At 53.0% G+C, this 26,818-nt stretch overlaps 3 protein-coding genes across 18 annotated transcripts in view; 2 read left to right on the top strand and 1 right to left on the bottom strand.

Moving 5' to 3' along the window:
- The first annotated feature begins 3,440 nt into the window (after nucleotides 1-3,440).
- POU5F1 (POU class 5 homeobox 1) lies at nucleotides 3,441-9,337 on the top strand. The gene is made up of 5 exons (XM_022566082.3): nucleotides 3,441-4,243; nucleotides 7,197-7,317; nucleotides 7,587-7,717; nucleotides 8,035-8,193; nucleotides 8,296-9,337. The coding sequence occupies exons 1-5, from the start codon at nucleotides 3,839-3,841 to the stop codon at nucleotides 8,560-8,562; spliced, it is 1,083 nt and encodes a 360-aa protein (XP_022421790.2). The 5' UTR covers nucleotides 3,441-3,838; the 3' UTR covers nucleotides 8,563-9,337.
- Nucleotides 9,338-10,176: 839 nt separating this feature from the next.
- TCF19 (transcription factor 19) lies at nucleotides 10,177-13,279 on the bottom strand. Of its 2 annotated transcripts, XM_022566085.3 has the most exons (4): nucleotides 12,832-13,279; nucleotides 11,229-11,784; nucleotides 10,937-10,967; nucleotides 10,177-10,616 (listed from the first exon to the last, which is right to left on the bottom strand). In XM_022566085.3, exons 1-4 carry the CDS (start codon nucleotides 13,067-13,069, stop codon nucleotides 10,536-10,538), a joined length of 906 nt encoding a protein of 301 aa, XP_022421793.2. In that variant the 5' UTR covers nucleotides 13,070-13,279; the 3' UTR covers nucleotides 10,177-10,535. The 2 variants fall into 2 exon arrangements, with proteins under 2 accessions (XP_022421793.2, XP_022421792.2); XM_022566084.2 differs by having other exon boundaries at nucleotides 10,499-10,967.
- Nucleotides 13,280-14,205: 926 nt separating this feature from the next.
- CCHCR1 (coiled-coil alpha-helical rod protein 1) overlaps nucleotides 14,206-26,818 on the top strand; it is an 18,255-nt gene continuing 5,642 nt past the window's right edge. For 2 of the 15 annotated variants that reach the window (XM_089918532.1, XM_089918538.1), the window contains exons 1-16: nucleotides 14,206-14,322; nucleotides 15,406-15,472; nucleotides 15,551-15,764; nucleotides 17,540-17,843; nucleotides 18,009-18,071; nucleotides 20,317-20,480; nucleotides 20,597-20,732; nucleotides 20,926-21,036; nucleotides 21,248-21,397; nucleotides 21,848-21,958; nucleotides 22,170-22,276; nucleotides 25,190-25,302; nucleotides 25,471-25,516; nucleotides 25,676-25,812; nucleotides 25,941-26,129; nucleotides 26,227-26,328. In XM_089918532.1, coding sequence (XP_089774658.1) covers nucleotides 15,457-15,472; nucleotides 15,551-15,764; nucleotides 17,540-17,843; nucleotides 18,009-18,071; nucleotides 20,317-20,480; nucleotides 20,597-20,732; nucleotides 20,926-21,036; nucleotides 21,248-21,397; nucleotides 21,848-21,958; nucleotides 22,170-22,276; nucleotides 25,190-25,302; nucleotides 25,471-25,516; nucleotides 25,676-25,812; nucleotides 25,941-26,129; nucleotides 26,227-26,328 — 1,963 coding nt within the window. In that variant the 5' untranslated portion in view covers nucleotides 14,206-14,322; nucleotides 15,406-15,456. Of the gene's footprint in view, nucleotides 14,368-15,405; nucleotides 15,473-15,550; nucleotides 15,765-17,539; nucleotides 17,844-18,008; nucleotides 18,072-20,316; nucleotides 20,481-20,596; nucleotides 20,733-20,925; nucleotides 21,037-21,247; nucleotides 21,398-21,847; nucleotides 21,959-22,169; nucleotides 22,277-25,189; nucleotides 25,303-25,470; nucleotides 25,517-25,675; nucleotides 25,813-25,940; nucleotides 26,130-26,226; nucleotides 26,329-26,818 lie in introns of those variants that run through there. The other 13 variants (XR_016394575.1, XR_016394574.1, XM_089918530.1 and 10 more) reach the window with 12 other exon arrangements.

Genomic DNA, 26,818 nt, shown 5'->3' with positions numbered 1-26,818 from the left:
GGGAATATGAAAAATACGAAAAGAAGAAGGAGTAGGTTAGGATTTCCGTTTCCTCTCTAGCCTTTGTACACACACACACACACAAAGTTTTACTTCCTGAAGTATGTTTCTTATAAGTTCCCAAACACCAAAACCAAATCAAAACTGGCCTCCCAAACTCATCAAACAAATCTTGATCAAACTTGAGGGGAAACTCTGCTAGATTTCCCAGGAAGGCTGCTGGGAGATGGGGGTGCAGGGAGGGAAAGCCTGTGCCAGCATCTCACTGAGTCCCTTCTTTCCCACCCCTCCAACCCCAATTTCTCTTCACAGGTGTGCAGAGAGAGATTGCTAGTCCCACGACAACTAAATGGCGAGGATAGAGAGGAGGGTGTATGGGAGAGGGGCAGCACTTTTATGTCTGAGCTGGAAGGAAATTTAGGGCTCATTTGGTCCAATTCCTCTTTATTAGATGAGGAAACCAAGGCACAGAAAGCGAGGCGCCGTCCTCTGGGGTGTCAGAGCCAGGGCCCAGGACCCTGGTCTGCAGACCCTTGGTTTATTCCTGACCTCTTCTCCTGGCTTGCCCTCCCTCTTGCTTTCATCTCTCTATCCCCCTACAGACTACAAGCAGAGAGCTGACTCCTAGATTTGAGGTAACAGTACCTGGATTTGGGAAAAGAAGATTTCAGTTTGCAGACCTCGCAGGAGAGATCATAGGGTCAGTTGTTGAGAAGAAGCGGTGTGGTTTACGGGGAGCAGTGGAAAATGTGTAAATTGAGATTAAGGGAGATATTCTCCCAAAGTGGGCAAAGCCTGAATCCTTCTCTCCTCAGCCTTGCATTCTTTCCCTTTCTTCTGCCTTCAGACTGACAACAGCCAGAAGCCAAAATAAGGGGTTTGCTACCCTGGTCTAGAGCAAGTCTCCGTTGGTTCCCATGAGCCATTTCAGCTGGTTTTCCCAACAGAACAGCGAGGGGATGGCTGGGCCGACAGCAGCAAGGCCACCATCGCACCTCCTAGCAACCATGCCAGGCCAGTCACACCTGGCAGGGAGTGGTGGCCCTCACCTGCCCTCCCTGGGTCATGCTCTACAACCAGATACTTGCATTTGTCTTTATGTAGGACCTATAATAAAGGTGTATGTGGAGAGTTTGTGAGACCAGTCCTAAATTGGTTTCGGGGACTTGAAGCTGTTTAGTGACTCCCTAAGACCCAGGAGAGTGGAGGAGCCAGGTCTGATGACTTAACCCCGCTTCCAGTCTCCTCTGGGCCTGCACAGAGCTGGCCTGGGCAGGGGCTGGCTAGGACTGCAGACAAACTTAACTTTCCATTAAGGTTCTGGGTCAGGCTCCAGGCAACACCTGACTGATCTGGCTCAGATCTCTGGCTACAAGCCAGCCAGGCAGCTGGGCACCCTCCCCTCCTCTGTCTCTCCCTCTGGAATGGGACTCTTGCCCAGGCCAGAAACATACCACCTAGAGCAACTATTGATTGAAATCTAAAAAACAGAGGATGCTGTTGAGTGCGGGGAAAAGGGAAGGTGTTTTAGGGGCCGCTGGGAAGACAGGGGTACAGGGGCTCTCTGGACCACATGGGGGAAGGGGTTTCTGGGAGCCTAGAGGGCGGCGAGCCAAGAAGCACTGCTGTAGGAGATTTCCCAGGTCCGCCCATCCCCCTCCTCCGGGAGGCCGTCTTCTTGGCAGACAGCAGATAGATGCATGACAAAGGGGCTGTGATGGCTCTGTCCTGGGGGTTGGGGAGATGGCTGGGGAGGGGCCCCTCCTGGTCCAAAGCACACCTCTCCACCCCCACCGGGCCCCTTAATCTATCTGCCTTTTGGGCAGTTAGTGGTTTAGCGGTGAATACAGCTCCAGTTTCGCTGCCCTGTAGATCTTCCAACAGACCTACGGGTAGTATTGAAATGCATGCATACAATTAGTTGCCCAAAAAGTACTTAGCGATGGGCTGGAGCAGGGGCTGTGTGATATAGATTCAGAGGAAAAAAAAAACAAAACCCAAAAAAACAGGCTCAGAGGACTCCCAGATACCACCAAGTTGAAGACGGCTGGCCACAGTCAAGAGGACCCCCAGCAGGACCCCCAAGCCCTCAGAAGGCAGACGCTGAGCAAACAACCTCAGACGGGGCTGAGATGAAGAGATGTCTAAGTCGGCAGAGGTCCATGTCCCAGGCTCAGGATTCTGGCCTTCCGAGCTGTAGGGAGCTCTGGCCTACAGCCTTTCCCAGTTCACCTCGGGGCCTTCATTTAGGGCAAGTTTGGGGAGCAGACAGACAAACCTCATCCCAAGCAGACAGGCAGTCTGAAAGCTATTCTCTTGCAAACAGAATCAAGCACTATGCCTGCAGTGTGAGCCTTCAGGACAGGCCCAGAAAAACAGACCCTGTGGGAGAGCTCAGGGCAGGCTTCCTGCGCACCCCCCCAAACCACTCTCCACCCTCTCCTCATCTTTTCATCAGCCCCCCACACAAAGGCCTGGGGGGCTGGGGGAGGGGTAGATGATGAGGCTGGACGCCTGAGTCCTCTAGAGGGGGACAGGAGACCTAGGTCCCAGTGGGGGGTCCCTGTCTGAGGCTCAGTCTTTGAGGGGATGGGGGGGTTATTGCTGGAGCTCTTTAGCTGCTCTGAGGGGGATTCCGTGTGAGGGGATTGGGGTTGGGGGGTTGTGGGGCAGGAAGCTGTCCCCAGGGGAGCCATCCAGGCCCATTCAAGGGTTGAGCACTTGTTTAGGGTTAGAGTTGCCCCCTCTGGGGACCAGGATTGTCCAGCCAAGGCCATTGTCCGGCCCCCTTCCCCCCGTCCCTCCCAAGCCTCTTTGAACCTGAAGTCAGATATTTTTTTCTTCCCCCCTCCCTCCTGGGCTTTCCCCACCCAGGGCCTAGGGCCGGAGGCCTGGGCTGGGAGGTGGGGGAGGGAGAACAGTCTACTACGGACTAGATAATGTAGGTCTCTGAAGAGGGGGGCATGGAACTTGCTGTGCGTGACCCACAGTGGGGCACCCATGAGGGGGCGTCCGATTCTTCTGTCTGGACAAAGGTTGGGAGACTCAGGACCAGTCAGTCCAGAGCCTGGCCCCTAGAAGAGAAAGGGGTTCCATCCCTGACTCCGGTAGGTGAGGGGGCTCTGAGGCCGGGAAAGCCGGGGATGGAATGGAAGCCTGTCTGGCAGTCTGCCCCTGGTGATGGGGTGGAACTTAGAACGCTAGGCAGATAGATGGCTGCTGGGCATCGCAGCTTTGGGGTAACTGAATCTGGCCAGTAGTCTAAATGGGAACACCTAGGCTCCTGGATCGGGGGTGCAGGAGGACAACGGGGAGGGAGGCTGCTAAGGAATTGAGGGGTAGCCCCATCAGGACTTGACACATAGACAATTAATGTTTGAGGAGCCGAGAGGGTGGCTGGGCTCGGGTGAGGGGACGGTGCCAGGGTGTTTGGAGAGGGGTCCAGCAGCCGGGCTCCTGAAGAACGGGCAGGAGGTGTGGAAGCGATCCCAGGCAGCTCTGATGTGTGCGGAGCGTCGGGAGGGCCGGGCGGCCTGCTGGGAGTTGGGAGTGAAGGCCCGCATGGGGGACCTGCACCAAGAGCCTCGGGATCTGGGGCCTGGAGAGGCGCCCGGCTGGAGCTGCCTGGGTTTCGGCTTCCAGACACCACCGCCACCAGCCGGCAAACACCCTCCGCCTCAGTTTCTCCCACCCCCACCGTCCCCTCCCCCACCCATCCAGGGGGCGGGGCCAGAGGTCAAGGCTAGTGGGTGGGATTGGGGAGGGAGAGAGGTGTCGAGCAGTCCCTTGGAGAGCCCTCGTTTTCCTAGGCCCCCGGCTTGGGGCGCCTTCCTTCCCCATGGCGGGACACCTGGCTTCCGACTTCGCCTTCTCCCCCCCGCCGGGCGGTGGAGGCGATGGGCCGGGAGGGCCAGAGCCGGGCTGGGTTGATCCTCGGACCTGGATGAGCTTCCAGGGGCCTCCCGGTGGGTCAGGGATCGGGCCGGGGGTTGGGCCCGGCGCCGAGGTGTGGGGTCTTCCCGCGTGCCCTCCGCCCTACGACTTGTGCGGAGGGATGGCCTACTGTGCACCTCAGGTTGGAGTGGGGCTGGTGCCCCAAGGCGGCCTGGAGACCCCTCAGCCCGAGGGCGAGGCGGGAGCCGGGGTGGAGAGCAGCTCCGGGGGGGCCTCCCCGGAGCCCTGCGCCGCCCCCGCGGGCGCCGTGAAGCTGGACAAGGAGAAGCTGGAGCCGAACCCCGAGGAGGCGAGTGAGCTGCTGGGGGCGGGCGGCGGGGGCCGACCGCGCCGGCCGGGGGCGGCCACGCGAAGGGAGGTGGTCGCCTGCAGCTGCCCGGGTCGCCGACCCAGGAGGGGAGCGGGCGAGGGCGGCGCCCCGGGACGCGTTTGTGGCGGCTGCAGGCCGCCCTGAGCAGGGGCCAGGTGGGAACTAGGGGCTGGAATTTAGAGAGAACCGCAGGTGAGGGCAGGGCGGCCTGGGGCAGTCGGAAGTTGGCCTTGCTTCCCCCCTCGGCCCTTGTCAAGTAGGTACTTCCACTTCCTAGGTCTGACCTGGGTCGGGTCACTCATTACCAGCCCAGCACCAGACCCAGCTTGGGGTTGGAGCCCCTTCTTCTACCCGGATCCCTTCTTGAAAATTTGAGCTTGATCAGATCCAGGATCTCCGCCTTAGGGTTAAGTGCGGCCCGAGGGTGAAAACAGTGCTTATCCCAGGGTTATTGTTCCTGAAAGTCTAGGGTGTGACTGGTTTCTGATAGAAGCTACTGTTTGGGCTGCGTGGATGTGTGGAGTTTGGGTTTACCCTCCATCAAGTTTAGGGCTTGTCTTCCCTTGACCTCTGCCTTGGGCCCAGTGAGTCACCGTCAGGCAGAGTGCACACCCTGACACCCCCTTGTAGAGAGCTGGAAACACCAATTTCGGCCGTAATTCCATAAGTAGTGAACAGGGGGAGAAAAGGGGAAGAAGTCATCTCCAGGCCATTCCCCAAACGTAGGGTTTGCTGAGGGAATTGAAGACGTCCGCATCCAGCCCTGCTGGGGACTATTAAGGATATATCTTCTAGTCCGAGGAAGAGACAAGTGCAAGCAATTAGAGATCAAGTACTAAACCTTTAGACCTCTTCGAAGGAGGTGTGATTGGTTGCAGCTGACCGAGTAGCCCTAGACTCTTTGCTCGAGGCGACGGCTGAGCCTTGAATGATAATGGCTGCCAATTGTGGTCCATTTCCTAAATGCCTGGCTGTGGGCTCAGTTTCTACATCATTATCTCATTAACCTGCACAGAATCTCCTAGGGAGGTATTATTAGCCTATTTCACGGGTCTTAACTGCTAAATGGTAAAGCTCGGATTTGAACTGGGGTTTACCTTATTTCAAATCCCCAAAATATGATTTGGAAAAGCCGAGATGGGGACAGCTGACGTTTATAGGTTTGCGACATAGGTTGAGCAGAAGTTGGGAATGGAAGTTACCTTATTTGAGTTTGATGTGATTGATGACCCTTGAAATACTTCCCTTAGGTTTTCAGGACTGCATAGAGGCCTGGCTGCTCTTCTCCATCTTCTGGCCACTGGCCTTCATTGGAGAGCTTCAGGGCTCCATCTATCAACCTCTGCTCTGTCTACCTTTCATCCACCTCTCATCCACCCTCAAGACTCAAATATCTTCTAGACATGACCACCGCATTTTCTGTCTCCTGCTGGGATGGCTCCCTGCACTGCCCCACCCTGTCCATCTCCCAGTAGCTTAAGGCCCAAACCAGTCATCCTCATTCCTTTCACATCCTTACATCCAATCCTTTGGACACGCTGCTATCTTTACCTTGGATATACATCCTGAATCAATCACTTAGAGCCATCCTGGTCCCAGCCACCATTATGCTGGGATTACTGCAGTTGCCTCTTTAGTCTATGGTCAATACATCAACTGGAGTGAACATTTTAAAATGTGAGAGTCAGATCATTTCACTGCACAAAGCCCTTCGGCGGCTTTCCATTTCTCTGAGTAAACCAAAGTTACGGCGGCAGCTCCAGGATCTGCTCTGCTCACCTCTGTGACCTCATCAGCTCCTCTTCTTCCCTTTCCTCAGTCCTCTCACCCTGCTCCGGCCATGCTAGCTTTGCTGCTGGCCTTGCTGCTGGCTTTGCTACTACCAGGGCCCACACACCTCAGGGCCTTTCCACTTTGCTCCTTCCTTTTGCTCAAACATCACCTCTGACTGTCTTATTTAAGACTGTCACCTTCCCCATAATTCCTTACTCTGCTTTACTTTTTTCCATAGCACTTCTAACATACTGGATAATAATTATTTCATCACATGAAAGCCCCTTGGGGCTAGGTTTCTTTCTTTTCTTTTTTTTATTAAAAAAAATTTATCTAACTATTTGGCTGCGCCGCCAGGTCTTAGTTGTGGCACGTGGAGTCTTTTAGTTGCGGCATGCAGGCTTTTAGTTGTGGCGTGTGGAATCTAGTTCCCTGACCAGGAATGGAACCCGGGTCCCCCCTGCACTGGGAGTTTGGAGTCTCAACAGCTGGACCACCAGGGAAGTCCCTGGGGCCAGGGTTTTTGGTCTACTTTGTGTAGCCACTGGTTTGCAGAAGGTGCTCAATAAATATGTTGAATTAGTCAATGAGGATGCTTTTATATTGCAAAAAGATACAGTTAAAAATAAGGGATAATCAGATTTTTAAAAACTGGGCACTAACTATATACAAAGCATGTTATTCATACCTCGTATGACGACTCTTTTGTAGTGTGTTTGTGAATATGCATGCTTTGTCATAGTTTGTGGGACCCTCAAAGTAAGCTGGAGAGAGTATATTTGGAAAGAGAACCAGAGACATGGTGCTCTGTATCTCTACACTCAAAACTTCCTCAAACTGAGGTAATACTAGAGTCAAAAAGCTTTTGTGAGTGTTAAAGAACTAAAGGGCAGGAGCCCCCTTCATAACCCGATAGATGTTCTCATTGAGGCCTGGGCTTTTCTTTCCATTATCAAATGATGTTCTGCATCTGATGGATGTGTCACTTTCTGGGGTAAATGACATTTGTATATAGTTTATTTCTACTTGTTAGGTGGGCAGCCTGGAAGCAGAGATACTCTCATAGACTATTTATTCCTTGGGGCCCAAATTGAAGGGGGGTGGGGTGGGTAACTGGTATGTTTATGTTCTTACATGTCCTCTGCCTTTTAAAATGCAGTCCCAGGACATCAAAGCTCTTCAGAAAGACCTCGAACAATTTGCCAAGGTCCTAAAGCAGAAGAGGATCACCCTGGGATATACCCAGGCCGATGTGGGGCTCACCCTGGGGGTTCTCTTTGGTGAGTCTCACCTAGCATGTTCTGACCCACAGAACACAGGGACCACCTCTCCCCTGGAAGGAACATACCTGAATTTGGGCCTTTCCTCCCCACCAAGGGAGTGAGAGAAGGGTGTTTCTACCCTCTTTAGGGGTGAGGGTAGAGGGGAAAGAGATACCGTACTTGTGTGGGATCTTGGGAGGGCAGGAAGAGGTGGCAAGCCCTGGGTCTTGGGGTCGAAAGGGCCCTGCCTGCTGCCTCACCTTGCTTCTTTCAACCCACCTCCCCAGGGAAGGTGTTCAGCCAAACGACCATCTGCCGTTTTGAGGCTTTGCAGCTCAGTTTCAAGAACATGTGTAAGCTGCGGCCCCTGCTGCAGAAGTGGGTGGAGGAAGCTGACAACAACGAGAATCTGCAGGAGGTGAGGGTGGGAGGGATGCATAGGGACCTGCCTGGTCTCAGCCCGATTTCCACTGCTTCCATCTGTGGCTGGCAGCTCTCCCTCTTGGAGGCAGTAGTCCTCAATGGGATGGAATGCAATTCCTCAGTTCTGCTGGGAGAAGGTCCAGGACGACTGGTCTAAACCCAACATTCCGGGATCTTTCTTGTGGCCCTGGTGCCAGTCAGTGCTCCTGAGCAGCTGGCTCTCGAGTCATTGACCTCATGATGCTGCTCCTCAGCAGGTTCGAGGCTTGCCCTCCCACTTCCTTCCTTGTCATCTCCTCCCCACCTGCCCAGATATGCAAGGCAGAGACCCTTGTGCAGGCCCGGAAGAGAAAGCGGACGAGTATTGAGAACCGAGTGAGAGGCAACCTGGAGAGCATGTTCCTGCAGTGCCCAAAGCCCACCCTGCAGCAGATCAGCCACATCGCTCAGCAGCTCGGGCTTGAGAAGGATGTGAGTGCCGCTGTCTGCATCCCTGTGTGCTCCATCTCCTTCCCAGTCACACCTCCCAGAGCTTATGATCGAATGTCCCTCTCCCCTGTCTTCCTCTCCCAGGTGGTCCGAGTGTGGTTCTGCAACCGTCGCCAGAAGGGCAAACGATCAAGCAGTGACTGTTCGCAACGAGAGGATTTTGAGGCTGCTGGGTCTCCCTTCTCAGGGGGACCAGTATCCTTTCCTCTGGCGCCAGGGCCCCATTTTGGTACCCCAGGCTATGGGGGTCCTCATTTCACTACGCTGTACTCCCCGGTCCCATTTCCTGAGGCTGAGGCCTTTCCCTCGGTGTCTGTCACCACTCTGGGCTCCCCCATGCATTCCAACTGAGGTGTCTGCCCTTCCCAGGAATGGGGGCAGAGGAAGGGGGACAGCTAGGGAGAGAACCCTGGGGTTCATACCAGGGCTTTGGGATTAAGTTCTTCATTCACTAAGAAAGGAATTGGGAACACAAAGGGTGTGGGGGCAGGGAGTTTGGGGGAACTGGTTGGAGGGAAGGTGAAGTTCAATGATGCTCTTGATTTTAATCCCCACATCACTCATCACTTTGTTCTTAAATAAAGAAGCCTGGGACCTAGTAGGTGGATACTTTTGTCTTTGGTTTACTCTCCTCTAGTTACTGAAGAGTGGATGGGGATAGTTAATAGTGGATATTAATAGCTCTCCCACCCAAATGACCCTGAGACCAAGGATGCCATTTAAACTGCCCAGAGTCACAATGTCAGAGGGAGATCTGGGATTGGATCCCAAGTTTATACGTAGAGGGCTCTTATAGGTGTGAGCTAGTTCTTAGGAGCCTGTGACGTGGGGAAATTGGAGGTGAACACCTTATTTTTGCCCAAAGATGCAGTTATTACATAGCCCATTCCCTATTAGGAGCTGGCTTTTTGCTTTTCCCCACTCTACTCTGAAAGTCCTCAGTGGCTTTGTGCTAAGAAATCAAGTCTTTTAGGTACTCATTTCTTCTGCATATCACCCCAACCGGAAACTCTACTTTGTGCTTTCTTGATACCTGGGTCCATTTTGTTTCCACTTAAGGTTTTTGCCTACCCTGTCTGTGACTCACCAAAACTCCCACATTTTAGTCCTGCCTCTGCCACTTCCTAATTAGGGCCCTTGCTCTGGAGCCTTTCCTCAATGTAAGAAACTTGGGTTGGTAAGTCTAAGTAGAGGAGGAAGGGGATGGATATGCAGGTACAATAGGATAGGTCAAGATAGGGCTTTCCTAATAAGAACTACAGAAATGCTACTTTGACAGTATCTTGGCTTGGCGTACGACTCTCAGAAGAGAATCAGTGTAGCATATGTGGGTTACGTTGATACACTGGACCAGGTTGCCATCTGTTGTAGCTGGTGTCTCAGGTTTTCTCTTCTTGGTAGTACTGGTGAACCTTGTAAAAGTTCTGCCACCCTCATGAACTTGACCAAATCCCAAGTACCTTATTTTAATGGCAGTAGATCTGTTGTTTGTTGTTGTTGTTTTATAAATATTTATTTTGGCTGCTCCAGGTCTTAGTTGCGGCACGTGGGATCTATTAGTTGTGGCGCATGTGGGCTCTTAGTTGCAGCATGCGGACTCTTAGTTGAGGCATGCGGGATCTTTAGTTGCGGCATGTATGCGGGATGTAGCTCCCCAACCAGGGATCGAACCTGGGCCGCCCCGCATTGGGAGCTCGGAGTCTTACCCACTGGACCACCAGGGAAGTCCCAGATCTGTTTTTTTTAAACTAGAAACTGTAATTACCTGGATTCCTTTTTTCCTGTCTTTCCACCTCCAGCTTACCTCATATATTTGTACCTTTTCAGCGAGCAGGTTTGTACTTCTCTGCCTTGTCTGCTCATCTCCTCCCCTAAGAATCTGAATTAGTTTTCCAGACGTTACCACTCCATTCTCTCAAGAATTGGAAAGCAAGGAGTATCAGACCCACAAAGAGTAAGTACCTTGGAGTATATGAAGCTGCTCATTCTTTATTTGGAAATGGAAGCAAAGCTCTGAAAAGTCAGGTCACAATCATGGGGATCAGCGGCAGGACTGACCACAATGTAAGGGAGTTTGGGGGCTGTGCCCTAGGTTTTCCCAGAGATGCCTTAGGCGATGCCATCAAGAACATTTAGAACTTGCTTGTTCAAGTCTGAGGCTTATGACTTCCCAGGCATGACCTCTGCAATTGATGGGTTCTCTTGACCAGACATTCTAGTGTCCATGACAACAAGGACCTACAGCTTGTGACAAGCGGGAATTTCCAGCTCACTGGCAACTTCCTGGAGGCAGCAATATCTTTGGCAGGAAGCCATCTCTTCTGTTACCTTGGCCATGAGGGCCCGTTCCAGGCCTTGAATTGATAATCCATAGGAATGGACCCTTCCCCTGTAGTTATTCCCTCCTAGAGAGGCAAGGGAAGAAGAGGGCATCTCTTAGGACCCATTGGCACCCCAGTGTCCACCCATGTCCTGGAGGTGCCAGCTCTGTCCTCTGGTGCTTTGGTGGTGGGCCTTAGGTCTGGATGCCTACACGACAGCCTGGGCACTGGAAGTCGGCCTCCCTGGCAGCCTGGATGCTGCAACCAACACAGGCCACATGGAACCAGATGTCACAACCATCACACTGAACCCAGGCTACTGTCTCTTCTTGGGGTAGGCAGCAACAAGGGGCTGCACAGTGCTCCCCGCCCCCAACTGCAGGGGGAGCCCTGGGGTTGCTCACTGGGTGTTTCCGAGGACGCCCACGTCGATTTCTGAAGAAAGTGACACAAAAACCAGGGTCACTAGAAACCTGCAGAAGCCTAGAACTTTCCCCTGGATAACTGCAGAGTGAACCTATATAGATTCACTAGACTAAAGGTGAATCTGGTTAGAAGAACTAACCCAGGTCTTGTCATTCCAACCTCTGTTCCATCTCCCATCCCCATCCCCCAAGCAGAGACCTACCTCCCAGCCTAGGGCTCTAAAAGAATCAAAAGGCAGTGAAATAACGAGACAAAGTTCTCTCCACTTACCCACTGGGTGTCAGTGGGGTTTTCTCTACACGGAGTTTCTTCCTGGGCTCCATAAGGACTGGTGGGGGGCTCTTGGGAGCCTCTCTCTCATCATCCAGTTCTGCCAGCACGCGGTGAGCTGATTTCCTCCGGTTTCTTGGGGGTGGGACAGAAGGGGTTGTCCCCACTTCCCCAGCTGGAGTGGGAACAGGCAGGCTCTGTGGCCCACCCCCACTCCGTGAGAAGGTGAGGGGCTGGGAGTGGAACTTGCTGAGGCTGCCAATGGAGTTGAGGATCAGCGTGGCTTTGGGGGCAGGGGAGAGGGTGCTGAGGGGGCGCTGTGGAGCCCCCTGGGAGGGCAGCATGGGCCGGAAACCAACCCCGGTTCCCTCTTCTCCCCTAGACCGTGGGGTAGTAATGGCAGCAAAATCTTGAGGTTTGACTCGGACTTGCTGAAACAAGTAGAACTCTGAGGGGCTGGTTTCTGGGGGCCCTTCAGGGCCAAAGGTCAGAAGGTCACCATCACTCAACTCCAGCCTGTGACCCCTTGGGAGTCGGACATTATTGACCAAAGTCCCTGTTGATTGTGGGGCACCAGACAAATACAGAGAACGACAAAAACAAATGACAGGTCAGAAGTGGAGGAATCTGGTCCTGTCTGGTTTTCTGGGGAACATGAGGAAGAACATGACACCTGTCATCAAATTCTCACATTCTAAATCTCTCAGCAGGTGACATCAGATATGAAACTCCTTGTGAGTTGGGAATGAGTTTATTTTTCTTATGCCCTCCCCCAGGGCACATGGAGGGAATGAACTCCTTCCCTCAGTTCACTGAGGTCCAATTCTCAGAGACACCCACTTTCACTCAGTTCCAACTCGGTACTAATCAGCATAGCTCAGACTGGGCTCAAATCCAAGCTCCACCACTTACCAGCCATGTGACCCTGGACAAGTTTGCTTCTTTATGCCTCATTTTCCTTGTCTGTAAAGTGGGGTATTTGTGCTCACCTACATTCAATGCCCTTAAAATGTTCTTGTCTCATAATAGTAAGCGCTAAATGAATGTTGGCCACTATATCCAATCCCCACAGCACTCCCCAAAAACAGACCTTACAAAGATTTACATTCTACCTAAGAGGAAACTAAGATCTAAAAAGGTGAAGTGACAGGCCTGAGTGATACTGCCAGGTGCCAGTAGCAGAACTGAGATGGGAACCCAGGCCTTCTGAGGCTGACTTAACTGCCTCCAAGTCAGGGAGTAAGACACATGTCCAGATCATTAAGACATAATTCAACATATAACTGCCCTAAGCCAAGGACAAGGTGCCTAAACAAATCTGGAAACTTAGTCAAGTCTGAGCTTGTCCCCCAGTGGCCCCAGAACAACCCCACTGATACTGCAGGCCCTGGATCTACCTCCCAGCCCCTCTAAGAGCTAAACAGGGTCAGCCCCACAAATACCTGACACTGCACATTTCTGGTGGGAAGACAGGTCTGGATGACAACCATCCATCCAAACTGATGGCGAGTTTGGGAGGCAGGCAGAGTCCCTGTGGAGACTCGGTCATTCCAGCCCAGAACTGCAACTGCCCAGGCATAAGGCTGCTCTGCTCACTCCTCACCTTGGCTGCTATGGTTCTCCAGGCTGACCCTCCAGTCGTCACCCCGGCGTTCAGCATGCAGCTCCGCATGGACTCCAGAGATGAAGCCGGGCTCCTGCTGGGGCCGCAGGGCCACATCACAGAGATCGGCCCTGCAGCCCAAGCGGTAGGTGCAGCCAGCCCCACTTGGGGGGTGGAAGGTGTAGAGATCGCCACCCTTGCCGCCCCCTATGCGCAGCAGCTGGAAGCAAGGCAGCATGGGCGGTGCCCCCTCCAAACCACCTCTTCCACTTTAGGAATCCATCACCTTTCCCACTCCCTGGGCCATGCACATCTGGCCTAGGTTCACTTTCCGTCTGATGCAAACTTGAGCTGTCCTTTGTGCAATTTCAACTTTGAGCACACTCCCTGAGTAGGGCAAATTCAGAGTGCAAGGAGCCTAGGACGCGATGCAAAATTGTCTGTCAACAGCTTTGCAACTGAAAAATTTGGTGAAGGTCCCAGTGTAGTGCAAAAATGAAGGCGTCTTGTGGCACGAAGCTGAATCGAATCCTCAGGCTGCTAAGTATTCCAGGAGCCTTCAATCTGTGCAAGGCAACAATACATTAGGCAGCTTCTAGGGAAATTCGAACTGTCGGTGTGGGGGTGAGGGTAGGGACTGCTTCTGTGTGATATTAACTTGTCACCTCTGTAATTTGGAGAAGAGAAGCTTCTTCCTGTAAAACCTGCTGATCCAAATAGAGTAACCCTCCTGCTAGCCCACGCCTCACTCTTCTGGCCAATCCCTCACTCAAAACTAGTTGGCTTGAACCCCAGTGGGAAGTGTATCCACTGTCACCCCTCAAAAGGCAGTGCAAACGGGTCTCTAACGTTCTCCAGTAAAGTGGATCTAAACCCTTGCTTACCGACTTCTCCGGTGGGATAAAAACAGAAGAAAGGGCTCCCGGGATGATGCAAGGCAAACCCAGCCTTTTCCCTCCCCGCTCCAGCCCAGGTTCGTATCTACCGCGCGGTGCAGTCTCGGAATGGTCCCCTCTCCAGGCAGTGCCAGCTCGGCCGGGGTTGGTGCTCCTGCGGCTGTTTGACAGCGAGGAAACCAGGGCCAGGGGGGGCGCGGCCTCCGCGCGCGGGCAGCGCCGACCCCGCCTTCGGAATTCCCGGGTCCGAACCTCCCGCCGAGCGAGCCCGCCCCCCGTGCCGTTTCTTATTGGCCATTTCGTTTGCCCTCCTCCTTTCCATTGGGCGACGAGCTGGGAGGGTCCCCGATCTCCCGCCTTCCGCTTTTTCTGATTAGTTCACAAGTTTTCCCGGGTTCCCGGAGTTGGGCGGAGCTGCCAGGGCTCGGAGGTGCCCCCCAACGCCTTAATTGGGCCAGGCTTTAGACACTACTGCGCCTGCGTGCACCTCTTCTCCTCCTTCCGGGGTGGTAGGCTTGTAGGTTTTAGAGCGTCCCGCCAACCTGCCCGCTTTGCGCAGGCGCTGTCAGGGGCCGAGGCCGCGCCCGGGAGCTAGGTATAGGGGGTGTGGCCAAAGGGCTGAGGGGGTCTCTCGCGCCGGGTAAGGGGCATTCGGGAAAAGTCGGTTGGGGGCGGGAAGGGGCTGAGAGGGGGTACGGGGGTGGGTTCAGGGATCCATAGGGTGGAGGGGTGCAAGGGCAGGGTAAAGGAACAAATGAGGTGGTCCGAACAGCCTTAGAGCTCAGCGTCCAGCAGGGCGAAGACTCATATCTGGGGGAGAGGAGGAAGGGAGAGCAGGCTATTGGGAGATGAGAGTGAGGGGCCAGAATAATTTCTTCAGGATAAAAGCAAATTAGGTTGTAGGGAGGGATAGGAATCCCAGATTGGGGGAAAAATAGATGAATTCGGGTGGCAGGGTGGGGAGATCTTAAAGACCCCTCTCTCTGCTCTAGGACTCTGGAGAGGTGGGTGGGCGACAGGGATGGAAGCTGAGGAGGCAGTAGAGAGAAACTGAGAGGAAGGTTGCTGGAAGGGTTTGGATGCGACGTCAGGAAGCTGGCTTTTCTGCCAAGGGGTCTAGGCCACCTGGATTCCCCAGGGGTCCTGGGTAGGCGTCCTGCCCTACATGTGGCCACATTCATCAGGGGCCAGGCATTGGGCCAGCGCTTTGATAGGGAAGGACCCAGGAGTCATGGCTTGGTGGTGTCTGGATGGGCTTCCCCAAGGCCTTGGTGAGCCATGGAGAGACCTCTGAAATTGGGCTCACAGCCTCTGTACTGCATCCGTCCTTTTTCACCTCCATCCAGGGAAGGCAGAGACTGTAGAAACTTAAGGAGGATGGTAAAGGCACTGCCCAGAATTCTAAAAGTATGAGTAAAACCAGAGCGTCTCTCAGCCTGTCTCAGTAAATTCTCTCCATCTCATGGCTGTTGCCACAGTCCTATCAGGAACCAGATTGAGACAAGCAAGTGATCTTCGGGTATTTCCTACTTCTTTTGGGAAGTAGGATAAGAGGAGCTAAGAGTCAGATGGACCTGGCTGTTATTTAAGGATTATGACTTTGTTATTGTATGGGCTCTCTCTTTGGAAGGTGGCCTGAAAATTGAATTGGAGTGTCCTTGTTTCTCCTATTGTCCAGGGGAGCATAGATGGCTGGACACAGACTCTAGAGACTTCAAATAATGTGGAAATGTTTCGACCATCAGGTCAGTGGGACCTGGCAAGGGGGCTGGTGATTATGTCTCCCTGGGAAACTGACCATCTTTGTCCTTATGATTCTTCAGGTTCCACTGGGCTGATTCCCCCATCCCACTTCCAAGTTCGGCCCCTTCCAACTCTGCCAAGAATGGCTCCCACGTGGGTCTCAGACATTCCCCTGGTTCAGCCCCCAGCCCATCAAGATGTCTTAGAGAGGCGGCCAGATAACCAGAGACCTCAAGTGACCATGTGGGGACAGGAAGTTTCTGGCAAAGGGCAGGAGCCAGGGTGGAGAGGCAGGTACAGATCTAATGTTGCTGTTTTCTTGGGCTTGCTTGCCAGTGGCGCTTCTTCCCTGAAACAGATTCCTTACCCTATTTCAGCCCTTAGTTCCATAATTTATTCATTTTTATATAAGCAGTTGTTGTTGCCTACAATGCATAAATAATAGCAGTGTGCTAGATGCTAGGGACAAGGATAACAAAAATAAATAAGAGAGATCCTGATATCAAGGAATTTTATTTTATTTTTGATAATTTTTTTAAACGAATTTATCTATTTATTTATTTTGTTTTTGGCTGTGTTGGCCTTTGTTGTTGTGCACAGGCTTTCTCTAGTTGCAGTGAGTGGGGGCTACTCTTCGTCACGGTGTGTGGGCTTCTCATTGCAGTGGCTTCTCTTGCGGAGCACGGGCTGTAGGTGTGGAGCACAGGCTGTAGGTGTGCGGGCTCAGTAGTTGTGGCTCGTGGGCTCTAGAGCGCAGGCTCAGTAGTTGTGGCACACGGGCTTAGTTGCTCCGTGGCATGTGGGATCTTCCTGGAGCAGGGCTCGAACCCGTGTCCCCAGCCTTAGCAGGTGGATTCTTAACCACTGCGCCACTAGGGAAGCCCCTATCAAAGAATTTTAAATCCTAAAGGAAGAGATAGGTTGACCCACAGCTGATTGTATTAAGTGTAGTATAAAGCAGGCTGAAGAAGTACGGGCTGGGAGTACAGACCGTGTGCTGTGGTAGTATAGATTCATTCTGACGGAGCTGACCATGCCATCTGTCAATTTGTTGTCTGTGAAAAGTTCTTATTCTTGTTGTTTCATGTGTGTCTTTTCCCAAATGTACTGGAACATCATCCTGCCATTTTGTTCTTGAGTGGATTGCATGTGAGTCTACCTTGGACCCCATCAAGGGGAAAGGAGCATAATGATGAAAGGGGAGCATTGGAGTGAGTGTCAGGAGACAGAGACTCTTTGTGACTAATTTGGCTACCAGCTAGGGGTCCTTTGGCCAGTCACCTCATTTCTCTAGGCTACAGATCTCTGCCACTTAAAAAAGGTGTTGGGGAATTCCCTGGCGGTCCAGTGGTTAGGACTCTGCTTTCACTGCCAAGGGCACAGGTTCAGCCCCTGGTCAGGGAGCTAAGATCCTGCAAGCTGCATGGTGCGGCCAAAAAAAATTAAAAAAAAGAAAATGCTGTGGTTCTGGGCCTCAGTGAGGGAGCTGTGTCAAGAGCCATGTTATAAGCTGGTTTCAACTTTATGTGACGCCAGGAGACCGTGCTCTCCAACGGTTGGGACTATGTAATTTACTGAGGTACTGCACTCTCAGACTTCTCATGTGGTGTACCTAACACTCAGTAAATGATTTTAACTAGTGCCTGGACTCACCATATTGATACTTGTTGCCATGACCTCTCTTTCCACCTCCATCAAACTTTTCCTTGCCCTTAAATCCGAATTCAGAAATCTCTGAGTGTCCTTCCAGCTTCTCCAGTTCAGAACGTGTGGCCTAACGATGTGCACATCTGATGTTGAACACATCTGCCTGTATATTGTCCTCGAGAGAGGTCATGTTCCATGAACTCAGCCTTTAGGTCCTGTGGGCCCAGATATGCTTAGTAGGACTGTTGTCAATGATGATGGTGACGGAAGTGCAGAGATCCCCATGGCCCAGCTTCATCCCCTGCCATCTATCTCCCCATATGGGAGCAGAGGGATCCTCTCCTCCTCCTGTCTCCACTTATGCCTTGGCCACCCTCCCAGCACCAGAGACGGGTCTCACCCGTGCTAACCTGTCTTTGAAGGTCCGTGGAGCTGGCGGGGTCGCAGGCCCTGAGCCAGCAGGCTGAGCTGATCTCTCGGCAGCTGCGAGAGCTGCGGCGGCTCGAGGAGGAGGTCCGGGTGCTGCGGGAGACCTCGCTGCAGCAGAAGATGAAGCTGGAGGCCCAGGCCGTGGAGCTGGAGGCACTGGCACGGGCAGAGAAGGCTGGCCGCGCTGAGGCCGAGGGCCTGCGTGCTGCCCTGGCTGGGGCCGAGGTTGTCCGGAAGAACCTGGAAGAAGGGAGCCAGCGGGAGCTGGAGGACGTTCGGAGGCTGCACCAAGAGCAGGTGAATGTGGGCCTGGTAAGGGTTCAGCTGCACAGTGGTGAGCTGGGCAGGAGCTCCCCAGCAAAGAGCAGGCATTGCAGAAAAGGGTGATGAGATGTTTGCTGAAGGTGAAAGAAACAGGTGACCTGGAAAGAGGGAGAACTTGGATGTGTTGGTCTTATTCAGATTGCCCGTTTCCGCCAGGACTCAGGAGACCTCCCACCACTTGAAGCTCTCCTTCCTCTTCCGGTAGGAAGTAGTTTGTCCTTCTACTTTACTCCAGGTACCCAGTTCATCTGGGAACACTGTGGGAGGGAGAGTGAGGGAGGTGGGAGTGAGGTCCTAAGGTGGACTGGGAAGGGGCGATTATGCAGTCAGCAAGCATTTATCCGTGCTTACTCTTTGCCATCCCTGAGACAAGAGCCTGGACACTGGGGTGAGCAAATCAGACAACTGTCTGCCCTTGTGGGTGGAGCTGACAGCCTAGTGGGGGATACACACATTCAATGCGTAATTTAATTCTAATTAATTAATTGCAATTGGGAAAAGAGCCATGAAGGAGAAGGACAAAGGAGCCCTGACTGGTCTGGGGGTTTGGGAAGGCCACCCTAACCAGTCGACATGTTAGGAAATGAAACCATAAAGATATTGGAAGAAAATATGGGTGAATTCCTTTATAACCTGGGAATGGGGAAACCTTTCTACCTGTGAATCAAAATCCAGAGCCATTAAAGAAAAGATTGATATATTGACTTTATAATACCAAACTTAGGAATGACAAAATAAAAGTAAAATTAAAGGGTGATAAACTATAGAAGAATATTTCCAGGTCATATCACAAGAAAAAGCTAATATCCCTACTATATAACGTGTGCCTAGAAATCAAGAAGAGAAAGACAGCAGTCAAGGCAGAAAATGGACAGAGGAGATCATTCAAAGAAAAATATAAAGAGCCTTTAGTTTCATGAAAGATGCTTAATGATAAGAAGTTGACATTTGTGTTAAATAGGAATTGGCGGTGCCGCAGTGGTTGGGAGTCCATCTGCCAGTGCAGGGGACATGGGTTCGAGCCCTGGTCTGGGAGGATCCCACATGCCGCGGAGCAGCTGGGCCCATGCGCCACAGCTACTGAGCCTTCGCTCTGGAGCCCGCGAGCCACAACTGCTGAGGCCCATGTGCCTAGAGCCCATGCTCTGCAGTGGGAGGGGCCACTGCAATGAGAGGCCCATGTGTGGTGGCGAGGAGTGGCCCCAGCTGGCCGCAGCTGAAGGGGACCCGTACATGGCAACGAAGACCCAATGCAGCTATAAATAAATAAATAAATAAATAAATAAATAGGTGTTGGCTGGTGGGCAGGCATGTGGGGAGGTGATGGGGGCTGGTGTGACACTTGGCTGCAAGTAGATGTGAAAGGGAGGAGGCCAGAGGGGCCTGAGTGCAGGTGATGAGAGGGGCTCTGGGTGTTGGGGTGGAGTGTGAGGCCTTGGGCCTGTTCAACTTTATACTTTACCTCAAGAGCAATGGGTAACCGCTGAAAGGTTTTAACAGGGAAATGACATGATCAGATTTATATTTTATATGTAAAAGGACCAGTTTTGTGATTCGTGTTCAAAAAGCTCACAGTGACTATGGTATAGAGATAGGGCTAGAGGCGGGCAGACCGGAAGTGAGGGCAGCCACTTCCCTTCCTTCACCAGCTGAACCGTGACTCTTTCAGCGTATCTGACACCCTTAACCACTGTTGGTGGTGCTGTGAGAAAAGGACAAGCTCCCTGCCTTCCTAGGGCTTCCTTCTGGATGGGGGGAAGCAGACAGTAAGCACGTGCAGAAGCAGGATCATTTCATAATGATAAGAAGTGCAGGAAGGGCACGAACAGGTGATAGGACAGCACAGGTGCTGGGTAGGGATTAGCGGTCTGGGGAGGCCTTCCCCACGAGGCGGCATCACTGAGATCTGAGGAGCTGGGGGAAGCCAAGCCTCCAGGTAGACTCTGAGGTGGGAAAGAGCAGACTTGTTGGGGGGACGGTGGGAGAGCACTGTGGCTGGAGCAGAGTGGGCAGTGGGAGAAACAGGACAGAGCTCAGAGAAGCAGGCAGAGGCCAAGACACGACAGGTTTCACAGGCCCAGGGAAGAAGCCGGTCTGAACGCTGTGGTAAGCCACTGGAGGCTTCTAAGACCGGTCAGGAGATGGTTGCCATTGTCCAGGCCAGAGATGAGCATGGGTTGCCTCAGGTTGGTGGCACTGGATGTGGAGAGAAGTGACAATGTTTTGGTGGGAGACCTGACAGGAACTGCTGGTGGGTTGGAGGGTGATGGGGAGTGAGGCACCAAGGATGGTCTCCATTTTGCTGTGCACAGTTGGGTGATTTCTTGGGTGCTTGTCCAAGGTCACAGAAAGTGGGAGTGAAAGGCAGGGCCAAAGCAGAGGGCGGATTTGGAAAGTCCAGGTGTGGGCGAGCTGGCCCCTGCTGAGCCCTCCCTTCTCTCCACAGCTCTCCTCCCTGACACAGGCTCACCGGGAGGCTCTTTCCAGTTTGACTAGCAAAGCTGGGGGCCTGGAGAAGTCTCTGAGTAGTCTGGAGACCAGGAGGTCGGGAGAAGCCGAAGAGCTGGCTGCGGCCCAGAGGGAGGCTGAGCTGCTGCGGAAGCAGCTGAGGTGAGTGGGCAGGTGGGCGACTGAAGGGCAGGTGGTCTGGCATTCGGTAGGTTGGTGGGTGGGCTGGGTCTCCAGGGTGCCCCCCGATGGCTACCCTGTTCCCACCCCAACCCTAGCAAGACCCAAGAGGATTTGGAGGCTCAGGTGACCTTGGTTGAGAACCTAAGGAGGTACGTGGGGGAGCAGGTCCCTCCCGAGGTCCACAGTCAGATGTGGGAATCAGAGCGACAGGAGCTTCTAGAAACCGTGCAGGTGAGAGAGTGCTGGGCATGGGGTGGGACGTGAGGGCTCAGGTCCTGGGCGAGGGGGCCCTGGAGAAGAGCACAGTCCCCGGGAGAGAAGGCAGTGCTGTCAAGGGGCACACAGACTGGCCGCCGCCCGAGGGCCACTGGGAGACCCGGCAAGAGGTAGTGGTCCTCTCCCTCTCCCCCGACCCCACCCGAAGCACCTGCGGGAGGACCGGGCCGGCCTGCGCACCACCACGGAGCTGCTGCGGGTGCGCGTGCAGAGCCTCACGCACGTCCTCTGCATGCAGGAGGAGGAGCTGGCCCGGAGGGTAGGCCCCTGGCCCAGGCCCCTCACCCCCGGGTGCCCCCTGTGCATGGGAGGGGTTGGGGTGCCGCTCCTAGAACCTGCCCGCGTCTTTCTTCCCCTGAACGCCTCTTCTTGCTCTGGCTCCTGATGCCTGGGCAGGACAGAAGAAATAAAACCCACCTCCTTCCTCTGCACCCCCAGGAGCCCACACTGTTCACTTCCTCCACCCTCAGGTTCAGCCTTCAGACTGCCTGGAGCCCGAGTTCACCAAGAAGTGCCAGTCCCTACTGAAGCGCTGGCGGGAGAAGGTGTTTGCCCTTATGGTGCAGCTGAAGGCCCAGGAGCTGGAGCACAGAGACTGCGTGGAGCAGCTGAAGGGACAGGTCGCCTGGCACCCTCCTTCTCCCCATGCTCTCCCCCAGCTCTCTGCTCCTTACAGGAGGGGTGGCATTTATTCACCAAATACTTGGGTGGTTCCCACATGCTGGTAGCACAGCCCTGAGCAAAGGCTGACAAGGACCTGCTCTCATGAGGCTTACATTTTGTGAGGTGGGCCGGCCTCCCCCAGAAGGTGACAGTGTCCAAGGATGGGTGGGTGCCACGGGCAGAGGCTGGCCACGGGTCCTGGTGGGTTGGTCACAGGGTAGTTCCTTAAGGTGTGGGCACGGGGAACATGCTTCTGGAAGGAAACCTGGACCCAGACTCCATTCTTAGGAACCCGGGCTTACTGTCTCCATGTGTGGCCTTCTTTCAGAGACCCCTGCTCCTGCCCCTTCCTTCCCAGCGCCTCCCCTACAGCTTTGGCTCTAGACCTGCCTCCTCTCCTCCCCCAGGTGGCCGAGCTCCAGGAAGGAGTCAAAACCCAGTGCCAGGAGCAGGCCATCCTGCAGCGCTCCCTGCAGGACAAAGCTGCAGAGGTGGAGGTAGAGCGGATGGGTGCCAAGGTCAGTGTCTGAGACGGGCAGAGGCTGAGGGAGGGCAGGGAAACCCCAGGGAGGGGGACACTTTTGTTTTGGCTGTACCACGTGGCATGCGGGATCTTAATTCCCCGAACCAGGGACCAAACCCGTGCCCCCTGCAGTGGAAGCGAGCAGTCTTAACCACTGGACCGCCAGGGAAGTCCTCAGGGGACCATCTTTACCATATCCTTCCTAGGCCCTGCAGACGGAGCTGAGCCGCACTCAGGAGGCCCGGCGCCGGGAGCAGCAGCAGACAGCCACAGCGGAAGAGCAGCTGAAGCTTGTGGCCAATGCTGTCAGCAGGTATCTGGGCTGCAGGGTGGGTGGAGTAGCATTTCTGCTTCGACAGCTTCCTGGGCATCTTGGAGTTTAAGAGCCTCAGGCAAGAGAGGCTAGAAAGCTGGCCGTGTGGAGGATGCAGGGCTGGAGGTATGTAGCCCTGTAAAATCTTTGTGTTTGTTTTTTCCTGGGGCAACCCTCCTCCATATTCACAGCAGGGTCACTTGTTATGACTCCCACCCACTGCATGTTTGGCTGGAGATGAGGTATTACTAACTTCCTCTTGCAGTTAGTAACGGCTTGAGCTAAATAGAGCACCTAGGAGGGTCTCCACCTTCAGAGCTGTTCGAGGATGGGGAATGTGGACACTTGATCTTTCTTTCTTCCCTCCTTTCTCTCTTTCTCGTTCGTTTGTTCTTCCTTCCTTCCTTCCTTCCTTCCTTCCTTTCTTTCTTTCTTTCTTTCTTTCTTTTTCTTTCTTTCTCTTTCTCTCTCTCTCCCTCCCTCCCTCCCTCCCTCTCTCTTTCTTTCTTTCAAATTTTGCAGGCATGCCCTGTTGTGTTGAAAAAAATTTAATCTATTTTTTTTAAAGCTGAACACCCACAGGTATACCTCTTTTTATTGTACTTTGCTTTATTAACTTCACAGATGCTGCTACAAATCGAAGGTTTGTGGCAACTCTGTGTCGAGCAAGTCTATTGGTGCCATTTTTTTTCCAACAGCATTGTTTTAAAATTAATGCTATTTTTAAATGTTTAGTTGTTTTTTCACACGTAATGCTATTGCACACTTATACAGTATAGCATAAACGTAACTTTTATATGCACTGGGAACCCAGAAAATTCGTGTGACTCGCTTTATTGCAGTTTCCTTCCCCCCCTTTATTTATTTATTTATTTGTTTATTTTTTTAACATCTTTTTTGGAGTATAATTGCTTTACAATGGTGTGTTAGTTTCTGCTTTATAACACAGTGAATCAGCTATACATATTCATATATCCCCATATCTCTTCCCTCTTGTGTCTCCCTCCCACCCTTCCTATCCCACCCCTCTAGGTGGTCACAAAGCACGAAGCTTATCTCCCTGTGCTATGCGGCTGCTTCCCGCTAACTGTCTATTTTACATTTGGTAGTGTATATAAGTCCATGCCACTCTCTCACTTCATCCCAGCTTACCCTTCCCCCTCCCTGCCAGTTTCCTTTTTAATCTATTGCAAGCCTGTCTCTCATACCAACTTCCTAGGTGTTTCCTTCACAGCTATTGTTAGATAACCTTTAGAAAGACCTCTAAGGAGAAGCACAGGTTTCTTTGCACAGGTAACAATCCCTCCTCGGCTTTGAACATGGGGACACAGAGGCGGTCTGAGGAGAGCTCTCAGCACAGCGCCTGGCTTATTGTCTGCATTCTGTAAATGTTCACTTTTACTATGAGGCTCTTCTAGATGGATCACACAACAGTTTTGGCTTAGAAAAATTGTGATGCAGGGTGGGTCCTTGCCTACCATCCCTTTCTGTTGGATTTGTACCTTGAGGACTAATTTAACCAAAAAAAAAAAAAATTTCATGAAAAATTTCAAGCGTGCATGGCATTAGAGAGACTAGTTATGATGAACTACTGCCCAGATTCAATCCATTGCATGTGCCTCCTACCTCCAGGAAGACAGAAAGATACAGTGTGGACAGGGTTTTACTTTGATACCAGGACATTACTGAAATGGTCCTTGCTAATGATTTATTGCCAAAAAGTCCACGTGGCCTAAAACAACCCAAGCTCGGATTGTTGCCAGGTTTGTTAGTCTCTTGGTGTCTTGGATATCCTGTCAGGAAAAGGCTTTCATAAGAGCCACAGTAGGTGTTGGAAGCACCCGCTCAAACAGTTTTCAGATAAAAGTGATCTCTGCCGTGCTGCTAGGGATACAGCCTTTGGCCTTTGTCGTCCACTTGTTTTCCCCCTGGGTGCTGCATAGGCCCTCCTCCCAGGGGACCCGTTTAGACTTCTCAACTTCCATGAGCCACGTGGATCCTGCTTTGGGCACAGCCAGCTGATAAAGCATGTGGACCCGGCCTTTTTTGGTATCAGGGACTTGTTAGAGAGGATAACTTTGATCTCTGATACCTAATAGTGATCAAAAGGCAGACCGTGAGAAATAAGCTTAGCACATTGCTTGAAAAGATGTACAGTCATTTAATGCCTTCTTGGGGCAAACTGATGGAAGCTATGGGCTTTGTTCCATAGCAGAATGCACATAAGTTCATACACCCCAAACGTGGCATATGGTGGCAGGAGACTCCCCAAACCTGGAGACGCACCTGGAGGCCTGAGGTGCAAAAGCCTAAATCAGCTAGAGATAAGCCTGCTTTAGGGCACTTGTTTTAGCCCCATAGAATCAATGTTACTGAACCCTTTACTTTGTGATGGCATCTGAGTCCAGATAAGGTGTGACCCCATGAACCTGATTATTGTTTTTACCGTAGGGTTGTTTTTAAAGACACTGATTGCAAGGACGCAAATGAGAAGCTTATGTAGGTTTTGGGACCAGACATAGCTGCGCCTTTTTTTTTTTTTTTTTTGTCTGGGCCACACAGCATGCGGGATCTTAGTTCCTCGACCAGGGATCAAACCCACACCCCCTGCAGTGGAAGTACGGAGACTTAACCACTGGACCTCCAGGGAAGTCCCTAGCTGTGCTTTTTTTTATGAGCAACTGCATCATTTTTATTTGACAATCACTAAGGGGCTTAAGCTCTCAGTTTTCTTTCACGACTGGCAGGGCACAGAGTTGGGGCCCCTACTCTTGGCTTCAGCTTCTCTTGCCCTTGCTCTGATTTCCCCTTCCCTGCTTTCCCCACGTACATAGCAATACAGGATAGAGGGGATCAAGTCCTTTTGGAAATAAGATGGGGTTGAAGGGTCATGACTTTGTGTGTCTTCTCCAGCTTTGAGACCTGGCTCCAGGGCGCTGTGGCGGAGGTGAAGCGGGCTGCAGCCCGGCTGCCCGGCCTCAGCAGCCGAGTCAGCTATGCCGTCCGCAAGGTCCACACCATTCGGGGTGGGTAGGGCAACTTCCAGATGCGTCTTGCCCTTCCCGCTGCCCCACCAGCTCTCTCATCCTACACCCACCCTCCTGCCTCCTCCTTACCAGTCCAGGCATCTCCCATTTTCCCTCTTCTCCTCCACAAACTCACCTCTCTGTTGCTCTCTGCCTTTTCTTCCCCAGGCCTGATGGCTCGAAAACTGGCCCTTGCTCAGCTGCGCCAGGAGAGGTGAAGTTTGGGCCACTTTGAGGTGGATCAGGGGCAGGAGTGGGGCTTTAAGGTGGTGGTTGCTGGGACCCAAAAAAGCGAGGATGGAGGAAGGATGGGGGCTTAGGGGTCAGGCAGCTGGGTGATTCCCCCCATCTCTGTTTCCCTTCCCTGTCTCAGCTGCCCCCGACCCCCACCGGCCACGGATATGAGCCTGGAGTTGGAGCAGCTGCGGGAGGAACGGAACCGTCTGGACGCAGAACTGCAGCTGAGCGCCCACATCATCCAGCAGGAGGTGGGCCGGGCCCGGGAGCAAGGTACACCTGGTCCTCAAGTCACCGAGCTTGAGCCGGGGCCAAAGTCTGAGTCTGGGGGATGAAGAGGAAGAGGGAAGAGCTGGGGTCTAGGGTACGGAGAAGCCTGAGCGGGCACCACGTCTTCCCAGGGGAGGCGGAGCGGCAGAAGCTGAGCGAAGTGGCCCAGCAGCTGGAACGGGAGCTGCAGCGCACCCAGGAGTCCCTGGCCAGTTTGGGGCTGCAGCTGGAGGCGGCTCGCCAGGGCCAGCAGGAGAGCACGGCAGAGGCTGCCAGTCTCCGGCAGGAGCTGACCCAGCAGCAGGAGGTCTACGGGCAAGGTGTGCAGGAGGGGGCGTGGGCAGACCCGTGGTGGGGGTGGGGGTGGGAACCATGAACCAAGGCTCGCCTGACACCCCACGTGCACCTCCATCCCAGCGCTGCAGGAGAAGGTGGCCGAAGTGGAGACTCGACTGCGGGAGCAGCTCTCAGAATCAGAAAGGAGACTGAACGAGGCTCGCAGGGAACACACCAAGGCCGGTGAGATTGGCTGGGGTGGACGTGGCTTTTCAGGAAGAAGGAAGTGTTGAGGCATGAGGTTATTTTAAAAACTTTATTTTTAAAGCTTTTTTGAAGTGTGCGAGTCATGAAGTTATCAAGGAAGATGAATTCTCAGGTGGTAAACACCCCTATATAGCCAGCTCAAGCAACAGCACTTGACCAGCCCTGGATCCCCTGCAGCCCCTCCCAGTCACCCCCCTCTGCAAAGGCAGTCTGACATCTCATAGCAACGATTATCCCCAACTTTTTATTGGGAAACATTTCAGACACCTAGCCAAGTTAAAAGAATCAGGTAATGGATGCTCATATGCCTTCTCTGGTTAGAGGCAGCGGTTCATAACCTTTGGTCACATTTCCCATCTATCTGTATATATACACATATTGATATATAAACATTTGGGGGGGAATTATTGAAAGTAGGTTGCACACATCCTGACTGTTCAGCTGCATCTCTCACAAATAGGATATT

This window comes from Delphinapterus leucas, chromosome 10, assembly GCF_059928025.1.
Source record: "Delphinapterus leucas isolate spDelLeu-1000000601 "Yukka" chromosome 10, BTC_Dleu_Yukka2, whole genome shotgun sequence".
Classification (NCBI taxonomy): domain Eukaryota; kingdom Metazoa; phylum Chordata; class Mammalia; order Artiodactyla; family Monodontidae; genus Delphinapterus; species Delphinapterus leucas.
This window is presented reverse-complemented; position numbering and strand designations above follow the sequence as displayed.